The sequence below is a fragment of the Tachysurus fulvidraco genome, chromosome 20, assembly GCF_022655615.1.
Source record: "Tachysurus fulvidraco isolate hzauxx_2018 chromosome 20, HZAU_PFXX_2.0, whole genome shotgun sequence".
Lineage (NCBI taxonomy): Eukaryota > Metazoa > Chordata > Actinopteri > Siluriformes > Bagridae > Tachysurus > Tachysurus fulvidraco.
The window spans coordinates 20,935,172-20,949,662 of NC_062537.1; the positions used below are offsets into that span (position 1 = coordinate 20,935,172).

Consider the following 14,491-nt stretch of genomic DNA (forward strand, 5'->3'; position numbering starts at 1 on the left):
TGTCTTTATCATAGCTGAAGGGAAGAACAATACGATTGTAGATAAACAAACAAGCAAAAATGCCACACAAGCATAATGATGTAAAGGACAAAGGCATATATTAGTTCTGTGTAACAAAGCAAAACCAACGTTACTCACCTATCGAGAAGGAAAAAAGCGCCTCGGCGTCTTAAGTAAAGTCGGCCACATATTCACAGGTCGGAGTTTCCCGAGTCGATAACTCCTGAGCTAAACGCTGTTACTACACAAAACGCGGTTGTAGCTGCCTCTCTACATTACTACGATAGAAAAGAGGTGTTATTTGTGTAGTAACAGCGTTTAGCTCAGGAGTTATTGACTCGGGAAACTCCAACCTGTGAATATGTGGCCAACTTCCTGCTCCTTCAGTTCTCTCCAGCGCTGGAAAGCTGATCCTATATTAACACGTCCTACTTCTTGTCCTTATCGTAAGTCTTTCTTCTCTTTCTTTCTTTGTTTTTATCCTCCATGTTGATGTTAAAACCGCTTTCTGCTAACGTCACACACGCGCACTGAACACTCTCTCTGCCCATATCGACAAGCCCCGCCCCTTTCTGCTCATTGGCTACACGTTTGTTTTTTGTTTTGTTTGTCTTTTGTTTTGTTTGTCGTCCCGACTCATTTTTCTGAAGCATTTCTTAAACGACGCAGACCCCACCTTTAAGTTCCTCCAGGCTTTGATTTGTGTACACGAGTTCTTCTTGCTTTAATAATGAATTATTCTGTATATTTAAACACACACACACATCTCTGTTTACACACGTGGGACAAATCAGAACCAGACAAGAAATGAAGGAGACACGAATGACTAACTCTGTCCAGTGTTCTGTTATTCTTCACTATTACTTCTTCTCATTCTCCTCCTCTTCCTCCTTCTTCTTTTTCTCATTGTTGTCGTTCTTCTTCCTCTTCTTCATCCCATCGTTATCCTTCTTCTCATTGATCTCTTTCTTCTCCACCTTCTTTTTTTTCTTTCTTCTCCTCGTTCTTCTCCCCCGTCTGGTCCTTCTTTTCATTCTCTTACTCTTCTTTTTCTTCTTCTTTCTTGTCGTCTTTTTCGTCCTTCTCCTATTCGTTCTTCTTCTGTTTTTCCTTCCGTACTTTAGAATAGAAATGTTTTCCTCTTTTCCTCTCACAGATAACGACGAGCCGCTGCTGAGCGGTTCTGGAGACGTATCTAAAGAGTGTGCTGAGAAGATTTTGGAGACGTGGGGAGACCTGCTGTCCAAATGGTGAGTCCTTCTATACAGCCAAAGCTTTTTATTCTCTTCCTCCATTCTGCATTTTCCTGCTTCTTTTCTTCTTCCTCCCTTTTTTCTTTTTTCTTCTTCTTCTACTTCTTCTTATCCTTCTTTGCCTGCTTGTTTTTTTTTTCTTTCTCTTTTTCTTTCTCCTCTTGTTCCTCCACCTTCTTCTTCTTTTGCACTTTCTCTTGCCTTGCTATTTTTATCCTTCTTTCTTTCTATTTCTTTTTGCTTTTTTACTGGTTCTTCTTCGTCCTCCTCCTTTACTTTCCTCCTCCTCCTCACCATTGTGTACATTCTGTACATATGTATATTTATACTTGTTATTTTTACACTGTTGTTATTTCTATCAAATTTAGATAGAAGTTTGGGGTGCACAAACTTTTGCCCTCAGCTGTATATGAATTGTGCTGAATCTGTTTTTTTTTTTTTTAAATAACGAGAGCATCACAAAAATAAAACTAAGGTTTGCTGAGTTGATTTGGTAGCTGTGTGTGTGTGTGTGTGTGTGTGTGTGTGTGTGTCAGTCTGTGTGTGTGTGTCGGTCTGTGTGTGTGTGTCTGTGTCTGTGTGTGTGTGTGTCTGTGTCTGTGTGTGTGTGTGTCTGTGTCTGTGTCTGTGTGTCTGTGTGTGTGTGTGTGTGTGTGTGTGTGTGTGTGTGTGTGTGTGTGTGTGTGTGTGTGTGTGTGTGTGTGTGTGTGTGTGTGTGTCAGTCTGTGTGTCTGTGTCGGTCTGTGTGTCTGTGTCGGTCTGTGTGTGTGTGTCTGTGTCTGTGTGTGTGTGTCTGTGTCTGTGTGTGTGTGTGTGTCTGTGTCTGTGTGTGTGTGTGTGTCTGTGTGTGTGTGTGTGTCAGTCTGTGTGTGTGTGTGTGTGTGTGTCAGTCTGTGTGTGTGTCAGTCTGTGTGTGTGTCAGTCTGTGTGTGTGTCAGTCTGTGTGTGTGTCAGTCTGTGTGTGTGTCAGTCTGTGTGTGTGTCAGTCTGTGTGTGTGTGTCAGTCTGTGTGTGTGTCAGTCTGTGTGTGTGTCAGTCTGTGTGTGTGTCAGTCTGTGTGTGTGTCAGTCTGTGTGTGTGTGTGTGTCAGTGTGTGTGTGTCAGTGTGTGTGTGTGAGTCTGTGTGTGTGTGTGTCAGTGTGTGTGTGTGTGTGTCTGTCTGTGTGTCAGTCTGTGTGTCAGTCTGTGTGTGTGTGTCAGTCTGTGTGTGTGTGTGTGTCAGTCTGTGTGTGTGTGTGTGTCAGTGTCTGTGTCTGTGTATCAGTCTGTGTGTGTGTCAGTGTGTGTCAGTGTGTGTCAGTGTGTGTGTCTGTGGGTGTCTGTGTGTGTCTCACTGTGTGTGTGTGTGTGTGTGTGTGTGTGTGTCGCTCTGTGTGTCTCTGTGTCTCTGTGTGTGTCTGTGTGTGTGTGTGGTGTGTGTGTGTGGTGTGTGTGTCTCGACAGGTCATACTGCTCAAGGACAATGCAGTAGTGGTCCACACACACACCATCTCTTTCTCTCTCACACACACACACACACACACACACACACACACACACACACACACACACACACACACACACACACAGGTGTAAATCCGCTGTCTTTCAGGAGTTTACACACTGAAAACCGCTGAACGTCAAACGCCGTCTTATCTTCTTACGTAACATTCACTTTTTCACCATCGACATGAGACATGTCTTTCTCACACACACACACACACACACACACACACACACACACACACACCTAATTTAGAAATCGTTCACGAGAGGGAAATGAGGAAGAGGAAGGAGAGGGAGAGCGAATGACAGGAGGGATGTTCAGAGCCAGATAAGGGTCTTATTATAAAGATTATTTCCACCACCGTTACTCTCATTGTTCTTAATCAAAACCTCAAGATTAATTCAATTAAAAAAAAGCTCCTCAATTTAATTATAGACTGCGGCTGCCTCACACGTGCAGTGTGTGTGTGCGAGTGTGTGTGTGTGTAGTCCCATGTGCTCCCAGTCACAGACCTGCACTTTTATACACACACACATATGTTTGCTTTCCTCTCCGTATTCCTGCAGACAGTTTTTGAAGGAACTCAGTAGGTAGGTTGTTGTTGGAGAACATATTACTCAGTAGGTGAGATGTTGGAGAGCTCACCACATGTCTTCTGTAGATGTTGGCTGCCTCAGAACTTCATGGAATCTTAGACAATCTTGAAGATGTTGAGATCAGGGCTTTGTGGGGCAGACCATCATTTCCAGGACTCCTTGTTTTTCTCTAGGTAGAAATGAGCCCTAAACATAGCAGGAACCTCCACCATGTCTTCACTTTTGTCTGCAGACACTCGTTGTACCGCTCTCCATCTTTCTGAGGAACAACCTGCCTCCTGCTCCTCCTGGTGACTCGTCAGTCTGGAGACCTGCTGCCATTTTTCTGCAGCCCAGTTCCTCTGGTTTTCTGCATAACTGAGTCCATTAGTATTGATCACATCTGGCCAGACGTCTCCAGACAGTAGATGGGTGTTCCTGGGTTCCTCTGGTTTCCTCCAGTTCTTTGTTGATGGCACTGCTGGACGTCTTCCAGTGTTGAAGTGAGACGTGTCCTTGACCTGCATCGTCTACGTTCCTCAGCGTCGCCTGTTTCTTTGTGCTTCTTCAAAGTAGCTTGAAGTACATCCTGAAACTCCAGTTTGCTTTGAAGCCTTTCCTGGTAGAGAGCTTGCTGATGCAGAAGAACCACCTTGTGTCCAGTTCCTTGTCTCGTCATCGTGTTTGACGACACGATCGTTTATTAAGTAGATTTATTAGTAAACGGTTTTATACAGTAGGGACGATCGTATCCTGCTCCTGAGTGTGTACACGTCTGAACATTCTATTTCAATGAGTTTCATTTCTTTTCTGACTTTTAGTTTTGTTCGGTTTTTAAGAGCAGGATCTGTGTCTGGACTTCATAACACATAATTCATGTGAATACGACATCGAGGAAGGAAACTAGGTGACCTGACTGATAAACCCTCCAGTTCATAAACGATATTTTCCTGAAAACGGAAGTGTGAGTGTGTGTAGTGTGAGTGTGTGTAGTGTGAGTGTGTGTAGTGTGAGTGTGTGTAGTGTGAGTGTGTGTAGTGTGAGTGTGTGTAGTGTGAGTGTGTGTAGTGTGAGTGTGTGTAGTGTGGGTGTGCGTGTGAGTGAGTGAGTGAGTGTTTGTCTGATTGAGTGAGTGTGTGTGTGTGTGTGTGTGTGTGTGAGCAGCGTCACGTGTGGAATGTGTGTGACTTCCTTTTACTGCACATTAATTATTGTGTCATTTAGTTTTATATTCAGTCTCAGTGAATGTAGCAGTTTGGAGCCTGAACACTTTCCTGTTTTAACCATCACTTCCTGCACGACATTCCTAAATTACTTATACCCCTTTTCCACCAAACAGAACCTGGTGCTGGTTCAGAGCTCGTGCTGGTGCTGGTTCAGAGTCGGTTCCCGTGCTGGTTCAGAGTCGGTTCCCCTGGTGAACCTTCTAAGAACCGGTTTGCCTTTCCTTCAGTTAGAGAGCGTCACAGAGCCGAGTGTGACGTCACTGTATACGTGTCACGTTACACAGCAACGTTAGCACAGCAGCAACAAACACAAACACAACAACAATGGTGGATGTTACTTTACTGTTAATGCTCATGGCTTTGTGAACCTACATTAACACCCAAACGCGGCGAATCCGACGTGTACGTGCGGCTCCGTGTAATCTGTATAAACGGAGGTTGTGATGGAGAAAGTACTTAACGTTATTTTATCATTAACACAGAAAAAAGTTAGCCTTAGCATGTAGCTACCTACTATCATGTGTGCTGATAACTGATCATATCACGGTAAAGTAAAAGTGTATTAAACATTAGTATACTTAAGGTACATTATCTAACAGTAGCCCCACCCATAGCCCCGCCCACAGCCACGCCCACAAGCGGTTCTTAAGTCTAGACCAGCGACGTTTTGGTGCTACTTAAGAACCACTTTTCCTGGTTCAGAGCTGGTGCTTTGGTTGTCGAAAAAGAAAGAACTGGTTCTAAATTAGGCTCCGAACCTGCACTCAAACTGCCTCGGTGGGAAAGGGGCAAAACTGCCTCGGTGGGAAAGGGGCAATAGTGGATCTGATCATGTTTGAATTTCTGTCTCTCAGGCACATGAACCTGGCAGTACGACCTAAACCGCTCCCGGCGCTCGTCCGCAGCGGTATCCCCGAAGCCCTCAGGGGAGAGGTGTGGCAACTCCTGGCTGGTTGCCATAACAACGACCATCAGGTGGAGGAGTACCGCACGCTCATTACGAAGGTAAGCCTAAGGTTTTTACTATTTGACTCAGACGTAAATAACTCAGAGTAGATGTCACCTGGTGTAGATGAAGTTTAATCTAAGCAGATGTACACGGGCGGATGCTCCATCTGTCTGATCTCTCTGGGGAACAGTAACGCTCATCAGACTTCAGAACTGGGATTTTATCGGATTCAGCCTCGGAAACTTATTTTCGAGCTCTCGGACTCTTTGATGTTCTCGGTCAGGAACCAGCGCTTTCTCCGTCTTCTCCTTAACGGTGTGTGAAAGACTCGCTGACTTTTCTTCTTTTACAGGCGTGTCTCTGCGTGCGCTGCTCGTCTGTTCCCGTTTAGATCCGTTTCACCTTTAGTCTGTCTTGCCTTTTTATTTCCCTCTTTCCCGCTCATTTTGCATGCTTTCTTCACATCTTTAGTTCCATCAAATACAAAAAATAAAACAAACAAAAAAAAAAACTTCTTGAAAGCATTTCTGACATTTTCCCGTCTTGTGTCCCGGGCGGTTCACGTCCGCTCTTAGGAAGTGACTGGGCTTTTATGGAAGGCTTAGTCATGTCACTAATGGAGGCATACAAAAGGTGTCTAAACACTGAATAATAAAGGTCTGTGTGTGTGTGTGTGTGTGTGTGTGTATTTGTACACTTGCTAGTGCAGGTGTTGAGTTTGTTTTCTCTCCGACTGGTAACACTTTACAGAAACGCTTCCCACGGTCTGGGTTGCGGCGCCTGAGACTGATTCCCAGGACAGTTTTTTTAAGGTAACCTGCCTCGTGTCTCACTTCCTCTGACCGCTTTACGTAGACGACGTATTTCCGGATGCAGAGCGATTTGATTTGCACAAATAACAAAAGTGTTCTGACATTTAGCGTCTCTATGGCGAGTGACATCGGTGTTAACGCGTATCTAAGGTGCTGTTCAGACCTGGTTATTAATATCCTGTACACAGTCGAAACCGATAGGCCTTTAACGTCCGTCTCAGGTGACGGCGAGGGATCGGATTTCGCGCGTCATTTCCGCAGGAGGAGGGTGTTGGCTGCGATAATCCTACATGTGCGGCTGATTTTGCGCGATCTGCTCAAAAAATCCGTTAACGAACAGGGCATAAGCTGATGCAAGATGTTCTGTGTTAACACGACGCTTGGAGAATTCGACCTTTCAGCTTCATCTCCTAACAACGGTCACGTACGGTTCAGCTACCGCTAACACACATTTGATTAGCGATTAACATGATGCTACACACCTTACACACTCCCCACTGGTGAGGTTTGACTTACAGCACCACACTTTACACTCCATCTTAGCACCATTTACTTACAATCCCAAGTCAATGGCGAGTATGAACGAGGTCTGAGAGAGCTTTTACACCTGGTAACACGTTTGTGTTTATAACCCTCTTAGTCACTGGTGGGAGTGTCACACACGTGCAAGTCTCAAATTTGCGACTTAATTCTGACTCGAGTCAAGACGAGTCTTCCATCTCTGAATCATTTAACTCAAGTCCGTGTCAAGTCTCAAGTCATGAATGTCAAGTCGAGTCTTTTTTTAATGTTTGTCAAGCAAGTCTCAAGTCTCAAATTTGCGACTTAAGTCTGACTCGAGTCAAGACGAGTCCCCCATCTCTGAATCATTTCGCTCAAATCCGAGTCAAGTCTCAAGTCATGAATGTCAAGTCAAAGTCGAGTCTTTTTTTTTATATTTGTCAAGCAAGTCTCAAATTTGCGACTTAAGTCTGACTCGAGTCAAGTCATATGACTCGAGTCCCCCATCTCTGCCTCTTAGTCACTGGTGAGAAATTATGGCTGGAATAATTATTTACAGAAAAAGTCTCTGTGGCCTGTGCAGTAAAACCTGTTGAATACAGACGGGTAAAGGAAAGGTGCGATCACATAAACACTCACAGGGGACAGAAGAACCATTTTTGTATCCGTTCATTCGTTTCATTCAGTTCAGTCGATTCACGAGGTTTCTACAGTTGAGTTGATTCAGTAGAGTTCGGTTTGAAGCAAACTGAGACCAGTTTCTCTTGTGCCCCTTTCCCACCGAGGCAGTTTTGCCCCTTTCCCACCGAGGCAGTTTGAGTGCAGGTTCGGAGCCTAATTTAGAACCAGTTCTTTCTGTTTCGACAACCAAAGCACCAGCTCTGAACCAGGAAAAGTGGTTCTTAAGTAGCACCAAAACGTCGCTGGTCTAGACTTAAGAACCGCTGGTGGGCGTGGCTGTGGGTGGGGCTACTGTTAGATAATGTACCTTAAGTATACTAATGTTTAATACACTTTTACTTTACCGCGATATGAACAGTTATCAGCACACATGATAGTAGGTAGCTACATGCTAAGGCTAACTTTTGTCTGTGTTAATGATAAAATAACGTTAAGTACTTTCTCCATCACAACCTCCGTTTTTACAGATTACACAGAGCCGCACGTACACGTCGGATTCACCGACGTGTGTTAATTGTGTGTTAATGTAGGTTCACAAAGCCATGAGCATTAACAGTAAAGTAACATCCACCATTGTTGTTGTGTTTGTGTTTGTCGCTGCTGCGCTAACGTTGCTGTGTAACGTGACACGTATACAGTGACGTCACACTCGGTGCTGTGACGCTCTCTAACTGATGGAAAGGCAAACCGGTTCTCCAAGGTTTCCATCAGTTAGAGAGCGTTGCAAGGTTCTCCAGTGGAACCGACTCTGAACCAGCACCAGCATGAGCTCTGAACCAGCACTGAGCGTGAGAAGATGCGTTGTGAGAGTTGTGTTCAAACACACTGGTATTCTCACTCTCACTTTCACTCATTTTCTACTGGTATTCTTCATTGTTATTTCGAATTTTTTCCTTTTTTATTGTCTGTCGTCCAGGATTCTGTTTAACCCCCAAAAGCGAGCTTGAATCCTCTGAAAGTTTACTACGTTTCTGTACAGATTTCCTTTCACGCAGTCCTCAGGGAGATCCCGGCTGATCCGGAGCTGGCACGCTGAGTGAAAACGCCTGCTGGTGTATCTCTGCACGTACACAAGAGATTTGTGCTCTAGTCGTGTGTTCTTCTCGTCACAATGAGCCGAGACCGTCGTGTTCCTGCTCGAGGCTTGGCTCTTTAAAGGAAACCGACTGGTTCTGTATGCTAACCTGTTCTAATACCGAACAAAAAACCTGCAGCTTTGTGATATTACATAAAAACTCTGTGTACCTGTCAGTCGTGTCGTTATGGAATTATAACTCTGATCACATCGATTCTGTTCCCGAAAGTTATTTGAATAATTTACATCGTAATGCTGCTTTTCTTGTTAGGATCCAGTTTATTGTGCAGTTTTATGGATCCGGCGAGAGACGAGCTACGTCACGTGTCGCAGCAAGGACAAAGTGCCACTTGGAGCTTTACTGCAGAGCCGCCGGTGGTGTTAAAGTCCGAACGTGCTGAAGGTTTCCTTACAGAAAACACCACTGAACATAAACATGTACATGGTGTTCAAGATCCTGGAGACATTTTTACTTTATTCAGGCTCGTGTTCACTGACCGAGTTGTCATTTTGTGCACGGTTACCACGTTACCAGTTGTCATTTTGTGCACGGTTACCACGTTACCAGTTGTCATTTTGTGCACGGTTACCATGTTACCAGTTGTCATTTTGTGCACGGTTACCATGTTACCAGTTGTCATTTTGTGCACGGTTACCATGTTACCAGTTGTCATTTTGTGCATGGTTACCATGTTACCAGCTGTCATTTTGTGCACAGTTACCATGTTACCAGCTGTCATTTTGTGCACAGTAACCCTGTTACCAGTTGTCATTTTGTGCACGGTTACCATGTTACCAGCTGTCATTTTGTGCACGGTAACCCTGTTACCAGTTGTCATTTTGTGCACGGTTACCATGTTACCAGCTGTCATTTTGTGCACGGTAACCCTGTTACCAGCTGTCATTTTGTGCACGGTTACCACGTTACCAGCTGTCATTTTGTGCACGATTACCCTGTTACCAGCTGTCATTTTGTGCACGGTTACCACGTTACCAGTTGTCATTTTGTGCACGGTTACCATGTTACCAGTTGTCATTTTGTGCACGATTACCCTGTTACCAGCTGTCATTTTGTGCACGGTTACCACGTTACCAGTTGCCTTTTTGTGCTCGGTTACCACGTTACCAGTTGTCATTTTGTGCACGGTTACCACGTTACCAGTTGTCATTTTGTGCACGGTTACCATGTTACCAGTTGTCATTTTGTGCACGGTTACCATGTTACCAGCTGTCATTTTGTGCACGGTTACCACGTTACCAGTTGCCTTTTTGTGCTCGGTTACCACGTTACCAACAGGACAGCTGTGTGTTTATTGAACTAAACCCCTCTACATGTGTGAGTCAGTTCTAAGAGCTGATTAGTGTTTGTGTAGTTGTGTAGATGGAGTCGATGGAGGTGTATTTTGTTTGCCTGGTTACAGGGATGTAGTGTTTTTTTACGCGACTCGTCCGCGTCACACGTAATAATGTAAAATCGACATCCTGAGGTAACTCGTCTCCCAGGTGGGTACAAGATGTTCTCGTCTAATTCTTAGTGTGTGTGTGGGGGAGGGAGACAGGCAGAAAACTAGTGTCTGTGTCTCTGTAACTGTCATTTGCGTTCAAACGTACTGAGGAGCTTTTCAGTCCAGTGGAAAATGCGATAGTGTGCGATAGTTCTTGATAGTGTGGGGTGTACTAGTTTGTGATAGTGTGCGATAGTCTGCGATAGTTCGTGATAGTGTACAATAGTCCGTGATAGTGTGGGGTGTACTAGTTTGTGATGGTGTGCGATAGTTCGTGATAGTGTGGGGTGCACTAGTTTGTGATAGTGTGCGATAGTTCGTGATAGTGTGGGGTGCACTAGTTTGTGATAGTGTGCGATAGTTCGTGATAGTGTGGGGTGCACTAGTTTGTGATAGTGTGCGATAGTGTGGGGTGCACTAGTTTGTGATAGTGTGCAATAGTTCCTGATAGTGTGGGGTGCACTAGTTTGTGATAGTGTGCGATAGTTTGTGATAGTGTGGGGTGCACTAGTCTGTGATAGTGTGCAATAGTCCGTGATAGTGTGGGGTGCACTAGTTTGTGATAGTGTGCGATAGTTCGTGATAGTGTGGGGTGTACTAGTTTGTGATAGTGTGCGATAGTGTGGGGTGCACTAGTTTGTGATAGTGTGCGATAGTGTGGGGTGTACTAGTTTGTGATAGTGTGCGATAGTTCGTGATAGTTTGGGGTGCACTAGTTTGTGATAGTGTGCAATAGTTCGTGATAGTGTGGGGTGCACTAGTTTGTGATAGTGTGCGATAGTTCGTGATAGTGTGGGGTGTACTAGTTTGTGATAGTGTGCAATAGTCCGTGATAGTGTGGGGTGCACTAGTTTGTGACAGTTTGTGATAGTGTGCGATAGTTCGTGATAGTGTGGGGTGCACTAGTTTGTGATAGTGTGCGATAGTTCGTGATAGTGTGGGGTGCACTAGTTTGTGATAGTGTGCAATAGTCCGTGATAGTGTGGGGTGCACTAGTTTGTGATAGTGTGCGATAGTGTGGGGTGTACTAGTTTGTGATAGTGTGCGATAGTTCCTGATAGTGTGGTGTGCACTAGTTTGTGATAGTGTGCGATAGTTCGTGATAGTGTGGGGTGCACTAGTTTGTGATAGTGTGCGATAGTCCGTGATAGTGTGGGGTGCACTAGTTTGTGATAGTGTGCGATAGTTCGTGATAGTGTGGGGTGTACTAGTTTGTGATAGTGTGCGATAGTTCGTGATAGTGTGGGGTGCACTAGTTTGTGATAGTGTGGGGTGCACTAGTTTGTGATAGTGTGCGATAGTTCGTGATAGTGTGGGGTGCACTAGTTCGTGATAGTGTGGGGTGTACTAGTTTGTGATAGTGTGGGGTGCACTAGTTTGTGACAGTTTGTGATAGTGTGCGATAGTTCGTGATAGTGTGGGGTGCGATAGTTCGTGATAGTGTGGGGTGCACTAGTTTGTGACAGTTTGTGATAGTGTGTGATAGTGTGGGGTGTACTAGTTTGTGATAGTTTGTGATAGTGTGCGATAGTCCGTGATAGTGTGGGGTGCACTAGTTTGTGATAGTGTGCGATAGTCCGTGATAGTGTGGGGTGCACTAGTTTGTGATAGTGTGCGATAGTTCGTGATAGTGTGGGGTGCACTAGTTTGCGATAGTGTGTGTTAATGTGTGATGCGCTTTAGTGCATGTGATAGTGTGCGATAGTGTATGAAGCGATGGTGTGTGATAGTGTGTGATAGTGTGTGACAGTGTGTGATAGTGTGTGATAGTGTGTGATAGTGTGTGATAGTGCGTGATAGTGCGTGATAGTGTGTGATAGTGTGCGTTAGTGTGTGATAGTGTGCGAAGCGATGGTGTGTGATAGTGTGCGTTAGTGTGTGAAGCGATGGTGTGTAATAGTGTGTGATAGTGTGCGATGGTGTGTGATAGTGTGCGTTAGTGTGCGATAGTGTGTGAAGCGATGGTGTGTGATAGTGTGCGATGGTGTGTGATAGTGTGCGTTAGTGTGCGATAGTGTGTGAAGCGATGGTGTGTGATAGTGTGTGATAGTGTGTGTTAGTGTGTGTTAGTGTGTGTTAGTGTGTGATAGTGTGTGATAGTGTGCGTTAGTGTGTGAAGCGATGGTGTGTGATAGTGTGCGTTAGTGTGTGAAGCGATGGTGTGTAATAGTGTGTGATAGTGTGCGATGGTGTGTGATAGTGTGCGTTAGTGTGCGATAGTGTGTGAAGCGATGGTGTGTGATAGTGTGCGTTAGTGTGTGAAGTGATGGCGTGTGATAGTGTGCGTTAGTGTGCGATAGTGTGTGAAGCGATGGTGTGTGATAGTGTGTGATAGTGTATGATAGTGTGTGATAGTGTGCGATAGTGTGTGAAGCGATGGTGTGTGATAGTGTGCGTTAGTGTGTGAAGCGATGGTGTGTAATAGTGTGTGATAGTGTGCGATGGTGTGTGATAGTGTGCGTTAGTGTGCGATAGTGTGTGAAGCGATGGTGTGTGTTAGTGTGTGTTAGTGTGTGTTAGTGTGTGTTAGTGTGTGATAGTGTGTGATAGTGTGTGATATTGTGTGATAGTGTGTGAAGCGATGGTGTGTGATAGTATGCGTTAGTGTGTGAAGCGATGGTGTGTAATAGTGTGTGTTAGTGTGCGATGGTGTGTGATAGTGTGCGTTAGTGTGCGATAGTGTGTGAAGCGATGGTGTGTGATAGTGTGTGATAGTGTATGATAGTGTGTGATAGTGTGCGATAGTGTGTGAAGCGATGGTGTGTGATAGTGTGCGTTAGTGTGTGAAACGATGGTGTGTGATAGTGTGTGATAGTGTGCGATAGTGTGCGATAGTGTGTGAAGCGATGGTGTGTGATAGTATGCGTTAGTGTGTGAAGCGATGGTGTGTAATAGTGTGTGATAGTGTGCGATGGTGTGTGATAGTGTGCGTTAGTGTGCGATAGTGTGTGAAGCGATGGTGTGTGATAGTGTGTGATAGTGTATGATAGTGTGTGATAGTGTGCGATAGTGTGTGAAGCGATGGTGTGTGATAGTGTGCGTTAGTGTGTGAAACGATGGTGTGTGATAGTGTGTGATAGTGTGTGATAGTGTGCGATAGTGTGCGATAGTGTGCGATAGTGTGCGTTAGTGTGTGAAGTGATGGTGTGTGATAGTGTGTGATAGTGTGTGATAGTGTGCGATAGTGTGTGAAGCGATGGTGTGTGATAGTGTGTGATAGTGTGCGTTAGTGTGTGAACCGATGGTGTGCGTTAGTGTGTGAAGTGATGGTGTGTGATAGTGTGCGTTAGTGTGTGAGGCAATGGTGTGAGATAGTGTGCGATAGTGTGTGAAGCGATGGTGTGTGATAGTGTGCGATAGTGTGTGAACCGATGGTGTGCGTTAGTGTGTGATAGTGTGCGTTAGTGTGTGAAGCGATGGTGTGCGTTAGTGTGTGATAGTGTGCGTTAGTGTGTGAAGCGATGGTGTGCGTTAGTGTGTGAAGCGATGGTGTGTACTTTTGTAAGTCTTCAGTTTTTATAATATTTTACGTTTTTCTCTCCCTCCTGTTTGACTTCATTACATTGTATTACTGTAATAGCGTTATTACGGTTGACTTTAGCATGAGTGAGAGTATTGATCATGGTGACAGGAGAGAGAGCTGACTGAAGCACTTTATACCACACGCTAACAGCACATTCATTTACTCCTGCACTAAAGCAGCTCTGACGGAGGAAATAACGGCAGCAGAATCAACACCACCACCACCACCACCACCACCACCACCACCACCACCACGCAGCAGATGCCCAGGGTTTACACTCATCCCCCTACATCCCCTCTTCCTGCCCATTAGTTTCTCTCTGCTTTCTGTTTATTCCTTTTCTCATACTGAGCTTTTATTCTTGAATCATTAATCTCGATTAATACATTTAAATTTCTTACATTTTTTTTTTACTTTCGGTTGTTGATTAAAAACCCGAGTATTACAGTTAAACACGAAAAACTGAGAAATTCCTTACATTTCTGTTTTTTAAATTCCTTACATTTCTGCTCGTTTTATCTATCTATCTATCTATCTATCTATCTATCTATCTATCTATCTATCTATCTATCTATCTATCTATCTATCTATTTGGAAACTGGCAAAATATTTTAAGGAAAATTAATTGGAACAGAATAACCATTGTAATAAGTATAATTATAAATAGGGCTGGGTGATAAAACGATAACGATACGTATCGTGATTGACACGTGATCGATATCGATAAAAAATGTGTTCGATAAAACATTTGATATTTTTTATTCTTCGTCGGAAGAAAACAGAGGTCACGTCACGAAGCAAGTTTGGTTGCATTAACGAAAGCGCTCGCTCTCTGGTAACCTAGCAACGTAGGGAGTGACACGCTAACAGCCGATCATGTAACAGTATCACATTCGGTTGCACCA

General features: G+C 44.5%; 1 protein-coding gene across 2 annotated transcripts in view; it reads left to right on the forward strand.

Moving 5' to 3' along the window:
* The window catches only part of LOC113634880 (rab GTPase-activating protein 1-like), a 70,664-nt gene that overhangs the window by 12,554 nt on the left and 43,619 nt on the right, over positions 1-14,491 (forward strand). For both annotated transcript variants that reach the window (XM_047804550.1, XM_047804549.1), the window contains 2 exons: positions 1,157-1,250; positions 5,395-5,545. In XM_047804550.1, the coding sequence (XP_047660506.1) occupies positions 1,157-1,250; positions 5,395-5,545 (245 nt within the window). The remainder of the gene's footprint in view (positions 1-1,156; positions 1,251-5,394; positions 5,546-14,491) is intronic.